General features: G+C 54.7%; 1 protein-coding gene across 1 annotated transcript; it reads right to left on the bottom strand.

Moving 5' to 3' along the window:
* Positions 1 to 6645: 6645 nt before the first annotated feature.
* MMP1 (matrix metallopeptidase 1) lies at positions 6646 to 13823 on the bottom strand. The gene is made up of 10 exons (XM_046017795.1): positions 13654 to 13823; positions 12969 to 13213; positions 12730 to 12878; positions 12366 to 12491; positions 11502 to 11657; positions 11271 to 11388; positions 9486 to 9619; positions 7919 to 8081; positions 7343 to 7446; positions 6646 to 7161 (listed from the first exon to the last, which is right to left on the bottom strand). The coding sequence occupies exons 1-10, from the start codon at positions 13768 to 13770 to the stop codon at positions 7061 to 7063; spliced, it is 1413 nt and encodes a 470-aa protein (XP_045873751.1). The 5' UTR covers positions 13771 to 13823; the 3' UTR covers positions 6646 to 7060.
* Between the last annotated feature and the right edge of the window lie 2621 nt (positions 13824 to 16444).

The following is a 16444-nucleotide window of genomic DNA, read 5'->3' as shown; positions in this document are numbered from 1 at the left end:
ATACATCCTACCTTCTTCTTCTCTTAAAAAAAATCTTTTCGTCCTCATCGCCACCCCCCCTGCCCCAAGCGCACAGGAGGGGATGGATGGAGACTGGTCACGGGGAGTGATGTCCAGTCCTCCCCGTCTCCACTCACCTCTGCAGGTCCGCCTCACACTCCCTCTCCTTCTCTCCCCAGCCCAGTGTGGTGTTTCTCGCATTCTAAGTCTGCAGTAACTGATTTTTACAAAATTCACTTACTAATATGGAGAACCCTAAAATCTTTGTAGAGTAGCATTCAGATTTTCTCTCACTAGAGAAAAATTAACTCCACCATGCCTGAAGGACGCGTCCCGTTGAAGCCACAGGACAGTCAGTTCCCGAGTGTGCAAGGACAGTCCCTCAGTGCACCCCTGAGCGGAAGCTGGCTGACTGCCCATGGTGGACTTCCAGGGGGAAGCGGCTCTGTGGCCACAGGGTTAGCTCGGGCCTGGCGGCGTGGATGGCCCTCGGCCTGAGCACGGCCTGAGCAGACAGCTGGACAGGGAGCGAGTAAATCATTTTTGGGGGCCGTTGTTTCGTTCTCTGTAAGAATGGGGTGGGCATGGGTGCCTGGGTGGCTCAGTGGGTTAAGCGACTGCCTGGGGCTCTGGTCAGGATCCTGGAGTCTCACGATCGAGTCCCGCATCGGGCTCTCTGATCGGCGGGGCATCTGCTTCTCCCTCTGACCCTCTCCCCTCTCCTGCTCTCTCTCTCATGTAAATAAATAAATAAAATCCTTAAGCAAAAATGGGGTGGACGCACATCACTCGCGGGCTGTCACACAGGCCCTCTGCTGGGGACAGGTCTTCTCTTCGCGGCCCCCGGATTTCGACACGCTGCGCCGCGGCGGGCAGTGCTCCCGACACCCGGGACACTGGTCTCCATCAGTCTCGTTCTGTCGGCACGTCCCGCGGACGGCTCTGCCGGTGCGGGGATGACGCGCTGGACCTCGTGCGGGAAGCGGAGCCGTGGTTGTGACGAGGCGAGGAGCGGCTCTCAAGGGGGCGCAGCCAGCAGGGCTGACCCACACCGACCCGGCGCACCTGCGCGCAGTTCAGGACGGGGCGGCCGTGGGGTTGTCCTGGGGGGTATATTCCTCATGCGGAGCTCGTTCAAGTGTGCACGTGGTCGGCAAGTATACAGTTGGTCCTTAAGAAAAGCCGAAATGTTTCTCGGTACAAACCCTGGACGCCAGGCCCTCGAACGCTTAGAACAACCCAACGGGGTAGACTCGGAGCCAAAAATTGATACTGATGCAGGGCCGGCCGGCCGCCAAGTGGGAAAGGATGACCCAGGGCACTCACCGTCCCACGCACCTGGGGCCTCCTCCCGTGAAGCGTCTGCCTGCGGCTCAGGTCATGGTCTCAGGGTCGTGGGATGGAGCCTGTGTCTGGCTCCCTGCCCAGCGGGGAGCCTGCTTCTCCCTTTGCCGGCCGTTCCCCCTGCTTGTGCCTGACTCTCCCTCTCAAAGGAACAAATAAAATCTTAAAAGGAAATAAAAAGAATCCTAACCATTACCACTTACATTTTGACCAAAAGCCTCTTGGCTGGTGAACCTTGGCTCTCTCCTGTGGCTTTTCTCTCACGTTTTTTGACACTTTTTGTGTGTTTCCCCTCGTTCTGGAGACGGACACCTGAAACTGCCTCCAGCTCAGCCTCCAGCTCCTGCTCTCCTCTCATCGTCCCGCTGACCCAGGCTCCTCGTCTGGCCCGTGTCTCCCTGCCGCGTCCCTGCAGCTTCTGGCTTGTTGTCAGCGGCGGAGCCGGGCCCGCGAACGCAGCCCCCAGACGGGAAGGCCCCGTAACGCCCCAAACAAAACGAGCCACCCCCCCCGCCCGGCGTTTAGTTATACAGCTGGATTCGGGGAAACTTAAGGTTGGGGCAGCGAGCTGGACCCCCCGGGGGTGGTCTGCTACTCTCCCCAGCCTTGTCTCTGCCCCCGCTTCCACAGCTTTTATGGATCAAGGGGTGCGCTGACCTCGCCAGGTAGGGGAGTAGGTCACCAGGTAGGTGAGGACACCGGTAGTTATCGAAGGTGGGGGCACCCGTGAGCCCCGGGGCTCTTTGTTCGTTGTCTGAAGGCAGCGCAGGGAGAACAGGCCGGAGGCCCACGACGGAGTCCTGTTGCCCGCCGTGCTGCACCTGCCCTCACAGGTGGCCTTCAGGTGCCACACAGTCTCTGGTTCAGGGCGTCCTGGACCCAGGCCTGAGAAACACACGGGGCTCTCCGCCTAGAGACGGCCCAATTCCGGGAAAACTGGTTACCTATCGCTTTTCAGCATCCAGTGACCTTGACTCTCAGATTGTAGCCGAGATCCTGGACCAGCCGGGTCATGACACCCTGATGGTTAATGCGCGACTTCTCCTTTCACTGGAAATCCCGATGTGGTTCGTGGTCGGGTTCTTGCACAAAGTCTCAGACTCCTTTCCCACGCTTTCATTGCCACTTCGACTGCTTCTGGAAGGAAGATGGCCAACTGCTGAATTTTTACCCATTTTACTTCCCTCCTGGTAACTTAGGGGAAGATTTTCGGTCACAAGTTTTTGCCATGAAAACGACTGTCCACTAAGGAGACAAAGTGTCGAAGGAGAGGTTAGAGCTGTCTCAGGATCGTGGCTTCGGGGCTTCCCGTAAATATTGGAAAGTGTGATAATCTACGGTGACCTATAATAGCCGTTATCATTAATGATAATTGGATACACAGAATAACATTCCTGTATTTTCAGTTTGGATTCGGGTTCATTTGTTGAGTGGGTTCACCAGTATGGTGGGCTTTTTTTTTTTTTTTTTGTAGAAATAAGCCTGTGAGAAAGGAGAGTAACAAAGATGAAAAAGAAAAGGCAGCAGTCATTTCCTCAGTATTTTCCATGGGACAGGTTCTGTGCCGGGTGATGTAGCTTGTCCATCTTCAGGAAGACCCTAGGAGGTTCCATTAGTTTTCCTCTTTCACAGACAGGAAATGAGGGTTCGGAAAAGCCCGGGTCGTTTGCTTGAGACCTCGGGGACCTGAGCGGCGGAGCGGATCTCACGCTCTCATGAGTTTGCTGGCCTGCACGGTGCCCCTTCAAGACAAGGACTGGGTCTAGGAAAAACGGTCTATTTCCGTTTGTTGTAGCGTTGGAGGCTAAATTCTTCCCAAAGCCTCCGACTAGAAAAGCTACGTCTTTGCTTAAAACCAGAACAAAGTACAAGCAAGCGAACGCTCTACTTTTCAGAGAGTCTGGGCCGTAGAAAGTTAGCGACATCCTCAACCGTTCCTCCCGCGTCGCCGCACGCCGAGATTCTGGGCGGGTTGTTTCGCTGCAGGGGAGCAACCGTGTCGGACCCCGTCGCTGGGATGCGTGCTACGCTTGGTGAGGTGACAAGTCGGCCATCACCGGCCGCGGCTCACCTGGTTTCCACACTGGCGGGCGCTGAGCTGAAGGGTCTGCAGAAGGGTCTGAAAGGGATCCCCGCCCATCCCTGTGGCTTTTCAGTCTTCGAGGGTCTGACGGCTCTTTGTAGCCCTTCAGATGTGGTGCAGTTTTGTTGCTTCTAATTTACTGTCTTGACAGAGAATGTAGAGAGGAGCTTTTCCAGAAGCTTCCAGTTGATCCTTCCTGCTGTAAGCCTCCAACTCCAGCATCAGCCAGCCCGGGGGAGAGTCTGACCGGAGAAATGGCCGCAGCACGGCCCACGGGCCCGGCGTGAGCTGCAGTCAGAGCCTCACTTATCTCTAACTTTCATACGACTTCTTTCTTTTTTTAAAAAATTTTGACTAAAAGGTCTTATTTAAATCCTAGTTAGTTAACACACAGGGTGAAAGGAGTTTCAGGCGAGGAGCTCCTTAATGTCCCTCTTGTCTTTTGACTTCCACAGTGTGTCTCCGGGCGATGCTCGGCTGCCTTGAGCGAAGGACTTTCTTCCCACCGAAGTCCCAGTGCGGCTGACAAGCACAGTCCCCACTTCCCACAGCCCTGCCCCCTCATGCCATCTGCGGGTCACGGCCGGCTGGGGGCCCCTTGCCGTCTCTACTCTTCGTGATCAACTGCAGCGGAGAGTCTTGGTAACCGTGACGCCACAGTGACACCCGGGGGCCGCTCTACCCCACGCCCAGCAGAGCAGGCCTGACCCGGCGTTTTTAGAAAGCGGAGCCTGAGGCGCGAGAGTCAGCAACAGGCCTGGACGGAGGGTTGGGGACAGCAAGACAGGGACAGCAGGGGAGACGGCGCGAAGCTGGATTGGCTGCCAGCGGAGACCAGACGCGTCTTGCCTTGGGTGGGACCAGCTGAGGAACCACCTGAGCTGCGTCCTAGGAGCATCGCTCTGGGGCAAGAGAGGGTGGCGCGTGTGTTCCTCTGGGTCTCTCACGGTGGTGAGACGTCGGCTCCACCCGCGGCCGGTCTCCTCCCTCGACGGCAGCAGAGGAGGCCCAGGAACCCTGGAGTGGGAAGCCTGGGCCCGGGGCGCGCAGACGGAAGGCGAGAAGCCGGCGTCAGACCTGGAGAGAGCCGGTCCCGCCGCCGCGGCTGGGAGGACGGGAGGCCGGGGGCAGGTCTGCCGAAGCCACGGTCACGGACGTCGACGGCTCGGCAAGGGCACTCTGAGGTACAAAACCAGCAGACGCACCTGCGACGGTGCAGCATTACTTAGAAAAACCCCAACTGTAAGAAGTCAAAGTGCATTGCCCGTGAGCGGAGCGCAGATGCGTGGTGCCGGACGCAGGAGGATATAAACTTGATCTCGTGCCAAAATAGGCAGGTTTCGTCTCAGAGCTTCAAAGTCAGCGAGCTGGATGCCTCTGGGGAACAGAGCACGGGTGGCGAGCGTGCTCGCTGGTTGGTTGTGTCTCCAGCCCCCGTCAGCGCCAGCACGCACACTCCCCCGCCTATTCTGGGGGGCCGTGGCGGCGGCTTGCTGCTCCCAATTGTCCCGTTTCTTTGTCCAGTGGGAGCCATATTGCCTGGGAGCTCTGCCCCTTTCCCAGACCGGGCCTCAGCTGAGGACCGATCGACCCTGGGGTACAGACACCCGGCCCCATGCCTCATGGTGGGACTGGCCATGACGCAGGCTTCGCCACAGAGCCCTTGCTCATGAGATCAGAGCCATCTGAGACCACACTCCGTAGCTGCGGAATGCTCTAGAATGTTTAGCCCATCTTCTCCTGAGAATCCCCTGCCTCCAGTGGCCCCACCAATGTTCTCCTGATTTAGGCTCTGAGACTCGTGGGCTAAGCTGACACAGTGTTGAGCGGTGGTCGGGGTCTCGAGGGGCCAGCTGTGTCCCTGGTGACGCTCCATTTCTTCATCCTGGGTGAGAGTTACGTGGGTCGTTCACGTTGTCATAACTCAGTGATTGATGTCTGCACAGTTCTCTGTATTTATGTGACGTACATTTCAATATCACAATATTCATCAGAAGAGGGGAGACTTGGCCAAAGGAGAGGACACTTCTTTCCAAACTCTGCGTCAAGAGCTGCTTCCCTGGGGGGCGCCTGGGTGGCTCAGTGGATTAAGCCGCTGCCTTCGGCTCAGGTCATGATCTCAGGGTCCTGGGATCGAGCCCCGCATCAGGCTCTCTGCTCCGCAGGGAGCCTGCTTCCTCCTCTCTCTGCCTGCCTCTCTGCCTACTTGTGATCTCTCTCTGTCAAATAAATAAAAAAATAAAAAATAAAAAAATAAAATACTATTTAAAAAAAAAAAAAAAGAGCTGCTTCCCTGGAACCGTGAGTACCTTAAAATACTCATACTAGGCAATTCCGCCCACACCATGAACACCCCCCCACCCCGCGGGCTGAGCTGCCAGCTGGGGACCCCGCTGACGTTAACATCCCCCAACAAGGCATGAAACCTCCATAAAGAAAAACTAGCGTGTGTGGCCTTAACTAAATCCAGATTCTTCGTGGTCTAAACCACCAGTTTACTTCTCAAGCAAACTCTACTGAGGTTTGGAGTGATTGTCTGGAGTGGTGGCCCGAGAATTCCGGTTCTTTCCATCTCGTGGAAGCTCCCGCTGGGCTTCCACGATCCCTGTGGCGAGGCGCAGCCGCCAGAGAAGTTCGCACCAGTGGTTGCGTGTTTCCATCTGGGGCGATACAGGTCCCTCACCATGCCCAGCCCCCTCTCTTCCACAATGGCCGGGAGTAGGACCTCGGGACAGCAGAGCCCCCGACGTGCTCAGAGGGAGAAGTCTCTACCAACAGCCAATTTTGGAATCTTTACACGGGACCCAGGAAGTAGGTTTTAACCTCTTCTACAGATGTAAATTCCATGGAAATGGGGGAATAGTCCAACTTTTTGCATATCCTAGCTTCCTGTGTGAGTATTTTACGTATTTGTCTATTCCCACTTCAAATTTGAAAGCTAATCTCTGGAAGTATGACTTTATCATCAGGAAATAATCATGTAATAAATGTACTAGAGGGGCGCCTGGGTGGCTCAGTGGTTTAAGCCTCTGCCTTCGGCTCAGGTCATGATCTCAGGGTCCTGGGATTGAGCCCCGCATCGGGCTCTCTGCTCGGTGGGGAGCCTGTTTCTCCCTCTCTCTCTGCCTACTTGTGACCTCTCTCTCTGTCAAATAAATAAATAAAATATTAAAAAAAATGTACTAGAAAGTATATTAAACAGTAACGACACAGAAGGCTTTATTTGAAACACACAGCGCTTTATTTTCTGTAATCACAGTTGCTCCTTGCATATGAGGACGGTCCAGTGGCTGCTTCTATGTTTAACTCTTTCTGCTCTGGTCAGCTGTCTTGAAGACCTGCACTCTAGGGTCAATGTCAGGATCCTATACTTTGGAAAGCTTTTTTTTTCTTTGCAAAACTGGCCCATTTGAATCCACAAGCCAGTAAGCCCGACCTTTCTTAGCTCAGCTGTGGGGCTGAATTACAGGAGTGCGTGTCACGTTGCACTCCCAGGCCTAAAGAGTAAGTGCAGAAGGAGGTATCAGGACAGAAACAATAGCTCTGATTTTATGTAAGCAAATGGCTCTTCAGGAAGACGCCTCCTTGGGCTCTTGACGTGCATTTCTCTGGGGCGACAGTCGGTTGTCTCCGTTAGCAGTTGAACCAACTATTAACTCGGTCGATACTCAGAATTCTCTGAGTCCGAAGATCGAACTGGTACTGCGTCGTCCCGTGCACGATGTAGAGGAACCCTAGGAACAAGCAGATGAGACTCGCTACTCTGCACACATGATTTCTGGGTTTAACCTGAATTCTGGAAAAATCCTGCCATTTGTGAGAACAAATATTTTGGGCATTCGCTGTTCCAAATAACAGCATTGACACTATTCCGTGACCGCGAGATGGAGGAAATAAATATAAATATTCACTTACCATATTTCTGGAAAGCAGCATCAACTTTATGGCCAATGCCAGGGAAGTCAGTGGCTATTGTTCTGGGGTAACCTGCGTCCATGGAACGCTTATACTCATCATACCTGGTCAAAACAGTGATCGAAAGTGTCAGACGTGCTAAATGTGTAGACTCTCAAAGGCATTACGGGGACTTTGGTAGCAGGACTCTTATAGGAACTTTCAACCCCATGGATCTTGTCTGGTATGGGGGAGGGGGAGGTAGAACGCTGGGTGAAGAGGAGATTTTTAAGGTCCGTGTCAATGCCAACAACTAATTCTAATTCTTGAGGAGGCGCCGCCCACTTCCGTGAAGGTAGACGCCCCCCTCCTCAGCCGTCCTTTTCCAGATCAGCCCCACGTGTTCACTGCATCCCCACTGCGGGGGCTGCGTGATGGTCGCCAGCCACAGACTTGGGGCTAGACTGCTGGCAGCCATTCACAGAGACGGCAGCCGGCCAAGGCCATCGGAGACTCATCTGGCCATGGTTCGATCGAGAAGGTTCTCTCTAGCTAGAAGGAGGTGCTGTGCGAACATGTTCTGTGCTCGGTCTTTACCTCCAGTATTTGTTAGCAACAAAGAAGTAGGTTTTCCCAGTTTCTTCATCAGAAACAGCAGCATCGATGTTCTTCACGGTTTGGGGGAAGCCGAAGGATTGGTAGATGTCCTTGGGGTATCCGTACAGCATTTCCTGTCCCTGAGCGGCCCAGTACTTATCACCTGCCAATCAAAAAAAAAAAAAAAAAGGCTGGAAACACTTGTCCTGGACACCAGGAGACAGCGAGCCGACTCCAGCGTCCTGGCCCCACATGAGAACCGTCCAGGGAGATTCTTAAAGGTACGGACGCCAGCGTCATATCCCAGATCACTTAAATTTATATACGCTTTAACGTTTCCTACATCATTTGAATCTGAGTGAGCTTGGAGGGCGACTGGCTGGTGGGGCTGACGATGTTTTCCCAAAGCCAGGTGCGGCCACGACTGAAGACTTGCCCGTGCTGCGTACGGCGGCGATACAGGGCTCCCTGCTCTAGCCGCCTGGGGCTGGGCTCGGTCACACCAGTGGTTTCCCAAAGACCAGGGGGTCGTAATGACTCAGGCTGTAATGACTTGCAACCTCTGTAAATAAGAACCATCGCGTCTCGCTAGAATACAGTGCCAAATAGACAGTGGACGCTGGCTCCAGATCTGCGTGTTTACACTCAGTAACCCACATCACATAAAACAGGTCTTAGATCTTGAAGCCAGGATGATTCTCACGGCACAGAGACACTCATTTGCCCCTTATGAGAAAGCAGCTTGAAATTTTGTGCATCTAAAATCCTGTTTAACTTTGCGATAGAAGGGCCAGAAAGCCTGTGTCAACGTTTTCTGCCCATCCAAACCGCATTCAGTCCTCAGTGGGGTCAAGCACTTGAATGCTCGTGTGTGCGAGGCCAGACATCTGTGCGCAGAAGTCCCGGCGTTTGGCACAGCGCCTTCCAAGCCAAGAGCGCATCAGTGGATTATGTTTCATTCTGATGGAATAAAAAGTCTGTCCCACTTGATTCCTGGTCGGGCTTGTCGTATTTTAACTACAAATTCTCTTGTTATCTGGTAATCTTGTTAGAATTCCAGAAGGTCTGGAGTGGGAGCCGATCTCGTGGATGGCCCTTGAGCACATTGTACTAAGTGAGAGTCTGGGTCTCTAACAGACCCCCCGGGGGGTCGACGCTGCTGGTCTGAGGACCCTACTTTGACAGCTGGCTCCCAGGGCGGCCTCTCCCTCCCTCAGGAGACCCATTGGTATTAAAATAGACCCCAGGAAATCTGGACACTCCAATGCTTCTGTGTCATCTGCCCTATCTGTGGGCCCCAGAGTGGGTTTGTAAGTAGTTTGCAGAGGAAACGCTTTCCCAAGCCAGGTCCGTGGCCCCGCAGAGTCCCCACAGATACACCTTCTCTCTAAAATGACTCAGAAATGCACGAGGCAATGCTTAGGTAGGGGATGGACTCCCATCAGTGTGGTAAGTGAGATCGTCAGATTTTCCGAAGGTCGCCAAGGGAAAGCGGCCGGAGCTCACTCATATCTCAGCCCCAAAGCAGGAGAATCCACAGAAACGGGACCCCAGGGGGAAGCGTTACCTTTGAAAAACCGGATTTCATCTCTCTCAGAGAATTCATAAGCAGCCTGAAGCCCACTTGGCAGCTCTGGCCAGAAAGTAGAAATGAAATTGAGCTCAACTTCTGGGTAGAAGGGATTTTGGCGCATGTAGAACCTGACGTAGAAAAAAAAATGGCAAAGGTTTTGATTTCCTGGATGCAAGGGTGGGCTGGCCTCGGCGAGCACATCAGCCCAGCCCACCTCGAGCACATCAACAGTCACATGTAGCAAAACTGGTGCGAAGGGACCGGCTGTGCACGCGTCCACAATCGAACCGCTGCCTCTGGCGGGGCCATCTGGAACCAGCAGCCGGACGGACACCCACGCCGGAGCCCACTGCTGGCTGCCAACTCCATGTGCAGATGGGGCGGCAGGCCTCTCCCCTGCGCCTTACAACCCCCCTCCCCCCCAAGAGCCTGGCACTCTCCCTGACGGATGAGAGATCGCTGGCAGCGAGGGGAAGGAGCTGTTTACGGCCACGTGTGTGATAAGAGAGCGGCAAGGGTTAACTTTAGACCCAGAGTTGGCAGCCGCTCTGTTCCCCCTCCTCAGGCTGGATCTACAGTCCACAGGGGACACTAAGGCCCCCGCTGTTGGAACCTGCTGGGCAGCTTCGATCCCACCTCGGCTGCTGGGAGACCCTGGGCAAGGCTGTTCCTGTCTCTAGCCTCCCACGGCTTCAGGACTCGGTCACACATAAGTGAGCTCAGTGAATCCTAGACCCGTGTCTGTTCCTTGGAGGAATCCCTCGAATCCTTGCTTTGAGAGACATGTCCTGCCCTACCAAGAGCTTTCCTTTCAAACCCAGGTTTCCCTAGCACCTGCCCAGTCTGAGCCACACCTGTTGGGGTTTGCACCCCGCCTTATCCGTAGTAGGGGAGAGGACAGAAAGCATCTGGAACCAATGTCTTCTATTCTCGCGTGGATCTGACCACAGACGGAGTGACAAAGCCATGTGGACCAGACTCTGGGAATGGCAGCTAAGTCGTGAGCCCATCCGAACCCCTCCTTTCTCTGTGCTGACGCCCCAGCCCAGCCTCAGTCCCCATCCCAGGGACAGCATCTTCCAGAAAAGGACCTGCTATTTTTGTGCACGGTCCTTTTGGAATCAGGATGGTACAGACAGCAGGACTGGGCCCTGCATGAAAGGGGACCCTGGCATCGCTGAGCCCACACGCTGCGGAGGGGGCGCCAGAACCCTCCTGTGGGGACCACCTGTATCTGCTCACAGGGGGTCCTCTTGAACTCCTGGAGGTGTTCCCCACGGTGGCTCCACCCCTTCTCGAGGTCTCTGCAGGTCACGGGCTGGGGCTGGGGGCGTCTTCACTGGGACAGAGCGGCTGCACAGCATCAAGGGCTGTTTGTCCTGAGAAGGACCCTCCGTTCACGGCTCATCATGAAGCGCAGCACTGACGAGGAGAGCTCGGGACTGGGAGTCCGAATGGCTACTGCTCTGTCACCAGAGAACTCTGTGCCCTGAAAGGCTCTTTCCTTCTCCCAGCTTCACCTCACTGATCTGTACAATGGGATTCTATCACTGCGTCTTCTACTTCAGTGGTATCTGGTCTGAGAACCGAACAAGAGCGTACGTGCGGGGAAGGGCCGCTACAAGCGTCTCGCAGCGTGCCGGTGTGTGTCGCTGCTTGCGGTGCCCTGTAATTCTAACTGTGCGTGCAAGCAAGTGCAGGGTACACGGTGTGCGCGCCCACGGCCGTGAGAGCCGTGTTCTCACAAGCACGGGGCACAGAGAGGGACTGAGGTCCTACCTGTCCTTGAAGAACATCAGCTCTCCCCGGACGGTAGAGACGGCATCGAAGACCAGGTTGCTGTCGCACACCTGTGGTGTCTGGGGGCCCGTTGGCTGGATGGGATTGGGAGAAGGTCCTAAGAGAACAAGAGATCTGGGGTTAGTTCTGCCCGGGCTTGCACAGCTTCTTAAAGGAGGCAGCTAACGGCTCTTCTCACGGCCCCTCGTCCCTAGTTTTCTGCCCACTCACCATATAGGGCCTGGATGGCGTTGATGTCATCCTGAGACAGCTGGACATGACCGTCGTACATGTAGTTGGGGTACATCAGAGCCCCGATATCAGTAGAATGAGAAAGTCCAAGGGAATGACCCAACTCATGAGCAGCCACGCGATAGAGGTTGTAATCTAAAAGGTCCAATAAAGCCATTAATGAATGTTTGCAGCGTTCTCCGTGGAGAGACCTGGCATGAAAGAGCAGTCCAGAACTCTCCGAGGGCCAGTGCTCATCCTCTGTTGGTAGCTCTTTGAAAGAGCTAGAAAGCCTTTTCCCAAAGGTGGCTGTTATTAACAGGGAAGACACAGGCTAAAACCCAAGCTCTGTGTTTGCACTGATACAGTGAGAAAGTAAGCTCGGCCCATTCTGTGTCGCCTGCAGACCCGTCTTGTATGAGTTCCTGAGTACTAGTTCACGGAGACCCAGTGGAGTTCTGGTAATGATTTTTTCTATCTACAAACTCATACATGTCTATGCTGGAAATTTCAGAAAATACATTCTCTCCTCCCTTAATTTTCACATACTCTTACTAACATTGTTAAATTTTGGTGCATCCTTCTAATAAAAAAATAATTCTATGTACATGCCCAAAAGAAAAACATTAAGATTTTCAACACTGTCTTAACAGAAATTTTGGAGTGGGCTGTTTGGAGCCAACAAGATGTTATTACTAACAGAAATAGCCTTCTCTTTCAGTTGTCTAAATGTATCATTCGTTTCGTAAGCGGCAGTAGAAAATGCCTCCTTCTACAAATGCGTTCTTTCCATGAAGCCAAACAGGATTCCAGGGGAGCGAGAAGGGATGGGGAGGTCGGGAGAGGCCCGATGCATTGACTCACTTCTGTAATCGTTGGTCCATCTTTCATCTTCATCAAAGTGAGCGTCTCCTCCAAGACTCGGGCCTGGTGGAAAAGCGTGAGCGAGGTTCCCGTCGGGTCCGTCAAAGGGAGAATTGTCATAGTGATCTGCCAGAAACAGAATTCGAGAAGTGTCCCTCTTGGTTCCCATTTAGGCTAACCCAGGAGAGAAAGCATTGGCTTGCTGAGAGGCCAACAGACTTCCATCAGGTGGGATCTAGGTTCGCTCCTTAAGCCTACGAAGTCAACACCGCTTTTTAACCAGCTCCTGCAGCTGCAAAGGTGAAGGGGTTTGGGGCAGTGGGACTTAGGGTGCGCGTGCTGCTGTGCGACCAGAAGAGCTCACCTCCCCGGACAAAGGATATCATTATGTCCGCTTGGCCCTCAAAGATCCTGGTGAAGGTCAGGGGCGAGACGTTACTCCAGAGCTGAAAGGCTTTCTCGATGGCGCTGTCCACGTCGGCTCTCGGCAAATCTGGTGTGTAATTTTCAATCCTTAAAATGGAATAAAACAGAGACGTAAGAACTCATGGCTCACGGCTCTGCTGGGAGACGCGCCCTCGCTCTGGTGCCCGGCCTGGTTACCTGTAGGTCAGGTGGGTGTGCTCCCATCGGAGGGTCCTCTCACCGACGGCGTACAGAGCCACGTCGGGCACCCCACATCGGGGCTGCTTCATCAGAGTCAGGGTGTCGGCATCCACCTTCCCCGTCACCTTCAGCCCAAAGAACGCTTGCATCTGCTTCAGCTTCTCAACCACCAGACTGCTGTTTCTCTGCCTCAGGATCTGCTTCCCGTCACTCTTCAGGTTGTAGTAGTTTTCCAGGTATTTCTGATGAAAGATAAAATTATTGAAATGCTGGATGGGAACTCTTTCTCGTTTTTCTAGATTGGCAGTGAGAAGCTCTAGCTACCGCGGAGAACTACTTCTAAGGGCGGTGTTTGGATTTCACGGTGGAGATCATGGCGGGTGGAGAGGGTCCCTGTAGAAGTGTCCCCGGCACTAGCGAGCACGCGGTCCGAATGACAATTCATGGGGACACCTGCGTATCGTCCCTTCACTCCCACTCACCTCCAGCTGGAAAGGGAAGAGGAGACCCTGTGCATGGCTGGACAGAGTTTTGGGGAAAGAGCCCTTTCTACCAAAAATTTCTCTTTGGAAGAAATCCACCCTTCCGTAAAGTCCTTTACACTACGACTGCTACTCAGTACCACTGAGAAAAATGCAAATAAATGCTCCTGCCTTTGTGGCATGTGAAATTCTGCTTTTACCTGGACCAACTCCATGTCCTGCTCTTGTGCTCTCGAGGTCGCGGCGGGGAAGCCGTGGGACACCACGCCCCAGAGCAGCAGCAGCAGCAGAGGGAGGCCGGCCATGCTGGTCTTCATGCTCCTGCCCCGCTGAAGGACTGAGGCTCCCCACCTGCCGTTCCAGCGCCTCGGCGAGGAAGTTCCCTCTTTATATAAGGCTCGGTGCTTCCAGAAAGCCGGAGGCTGGCTGACTCACGCTCCATAATATCCTCTTTGATTAGCGATGAATAGCTCCCGCGATTATCAGAAACAGTGACGCCTGCAGATTATTTAGATTCTCTTGGTGTTGCAATCTTATGATTAATACCAAACAGGACGTGTGGGAAGGAGGCACAAGACAGTTGTTTTCCCCAGTCCCTTTCTACCCTGTTTGAGCTGCATGTGGAGGGCTCCATGAGCACTTGGAAATGGAAGCTTTGCTCCTTGATCCTGCTGGCCGTGAGGTGCACCGGGTGGCACCCAGCTCCTGATCCCCAGGCAGAGGGCAGAGGGGCTGACCCGTGGCTGTGCCGTGTGGTTGTTCAGGGCCCGCACTGCCCAAGTCTGCAGCCCTGCAGGTGCTTGCCACGGGGCAGTGATCCCGGCCTCCTCTGCTAAGTCTCCTGGAACACCTTCTCCAGGGCCCCGCAGTTGCTCTCTACCTTTATTCAGGCCCGGGGGTGAGAACCTTGGCTGAGAAAGCCCTGTCCATACGTGGGGCATGTGGTAATTCACACCTGTGCAGACTCTGCACACTGGCATCAGGGGACACACAGGATCCTTCTCTGAAACCCGTCAGAACGTACCAGGGGAGGCTGGGGCTGGGGGCACACCAAGTCTTATTGTCTTATGGGGGGTCCACTGTCTTACTTTTAAAGATTTTATTTCTTTATCTGACAGAGAGAGAGCAGAAGCAGGGAGAGCAACAGAGGGAGAGGGAGAAGCAGACTCCCCACTGAGCAGGGAGCTCTAGTCGGGGCTCGATCCCAGGACCCCAGGATCATGACTGGAGCCGAAGGCAGATGCTTAATGACGGAGCCACCTGGGTGCCCCACGTTTTGCCTCGTTAGAGCCTCTCCTATCTGTAAAATCAGGGTTTAATGGCTTATTATTTTTTATGCATGTTAAAATAAATCCATGGCTATGAAATGAAAACTGTGCCTTTATGTATCCCTGTGTCATATTAGAGTGTTGTTGGGGGGTGACCTTTCTACTGGTTGTGAGAAAAGACGATTGAAATCTGTGGCTTCCTCTCCTCACGCCCCACCCTCCTGCCTGGAAAGTGTTGAATGAGATGTAAAGTCCGTACCACTCGCCTCCCCCGCCAGCGGCTGACGGGCCCCCTGCCTCTCCACCTGTCAAGCTGGCTTTCTCACCTCGCCAGCTTCCGACATCCGTTCTCCTTGCCACACAAAGCACAACATCTTGTCCATAAATATTGCTTCAGTGTATTTTGGGTTGGTGTGGAAGGGCTCATTTCCTCCCTAATTATCTGACCGCAACTTCCTCATCGAAGCAGAGCAACTCATGAGTTCGAGGCAGTAAGAGGAATTGGAAGAAATTCTCAGGAGGCTGGTGTCCTCTCCTCGCCCCAGCATCTGCGGGAGCAAGTGGCACGGTGGGGCGGGACCTCAGGGCACCGGCGACTGAACTGACTAAGCACAGGCTGCGGAAATCCTGCCTGAGCCCCTCCAAGCTAGAGCTCGTGTTAAAGTCAGGGGGTAGCAGACACGCCCTGACTCTTGGGGATCTGGCCGGGGCGAGGAGGCTGCACCCTGCTGCAGGGGGCGGTGGGAAGCCAGGTGCCCGCGGCAGCTCGAGGGCACGTGAGCATCTGGGGCTGGGCCCGGAATCACAAGGGAACCCGGGGAGAGTCTCTCCCAGTGTCCCGCGGGGTCGGGCTCTGCACAGACTGAGGTCGGCGCGTTCTCCAATGTTTGCGGACTCCTGTGTCCTTTAAACAAAACCCCCTTTGGAAAGCCAACCCGTAAGCCGATGAGAGCAGAAGTGCCTTCTGGAAAGCGGGAGATGGGGCCTGAGCGCCCTGCCTCCTTCCCGCCCACGGGGTCCCCTGTCCCCTGGCCTCCAGCGAGGCTCCCGACGTCCGCGCAGTGAAACTCGGGAACCCGGCGTCCGGCTCAGCGGCCCGACTTCCCAGGTGAAGAGATGCGAACAGAGAGAGGTCGCCCGCGGGCCAGGGGTCACAGCTCTGCAGGGCCGGGGTGTCGCGGCGCGGGGAGAGCGCAAGGAGCTGGGCTCTCGCCTTCTGTCCGGGTCTGGGCACAGCTCTGGCCCGAGAGCCGCACGCACTTTCGCGCAGCTTCAGGACTGCGGCCGCGGTGCAGACGGGTCACCCAAACCGCTGTTCGTGCGGCCTCCTCCCCAAAGGACAAAGGGTTTCTTAAATTAAGGTGTCTGTAGGCAGCCGGCCTCAAAGACTTGCGGGGTTCTGAGTCTGGAACTTCCCAGGGAGGCGCTCACATGACTCCGCGATTACCACGGGCATGTGCTGCGGCCGGAGCAGAAGGAAGACAGAACTGTCTCGACCAAAAGCTGGGGGTCAAGTCCCGCCAGGGTCCTGGCCCTGCCTGAGCGTCCCCTGGCTCCCGAGAAGCTCAAGGCAGTTAGAATGGCGTCGCCCCGCTCATCACCTTCGGAAGCTTCTTCCCCGGGGCTCCATCTGTCCCTCTGGCCCCGTTTGCCTGCATTTTGGCGGAAATCACTCCTCGGTCCCGTGTTCCCCGGGAGGACGGTGGACTCAAGAGAGCTCAGA

Source organism: Meles meles, chromosome 8 (assembly GCF_922984935.1).
Source record: "Meles meles chromosome 8, mMelMel3.1 paternal haplotype, whole genome shotgun sequence".
NCBI lineage: Eukaryota > Metazoa > Chordata > Mammalia > Carnivora > Mustelidae > Meles > Meles meles.
The sequence above is the reverse complement of the archived record's forward strand: the minus strand, read 5'-3'. Positions and strand labels throughout refer to the sequence as shown.

Coding starts and splice junctions, on each gene's coding strand:
- MMP1 (XM_046017795.1), bottom strand. CDS start 13,770: ATGAAGACCAGCATGGCCGGCCTCCCTCTGCTGCTGCTGCTGCTCTGG. Junction 11,389..11,501: donor CGCCATCCAGGCCCTATATG/GTGAGTGGGCAG, acceptor TTGTTCTCTTAG/GACCTTCTCCCAATCCCATC. Junction 7,447..7,918: donor GTTGCTAACAAATACTGGAG/GTAAAGACCGAG, acceptor TGTTTTGACCAG/GTATGATGAGTATAAGCGTT.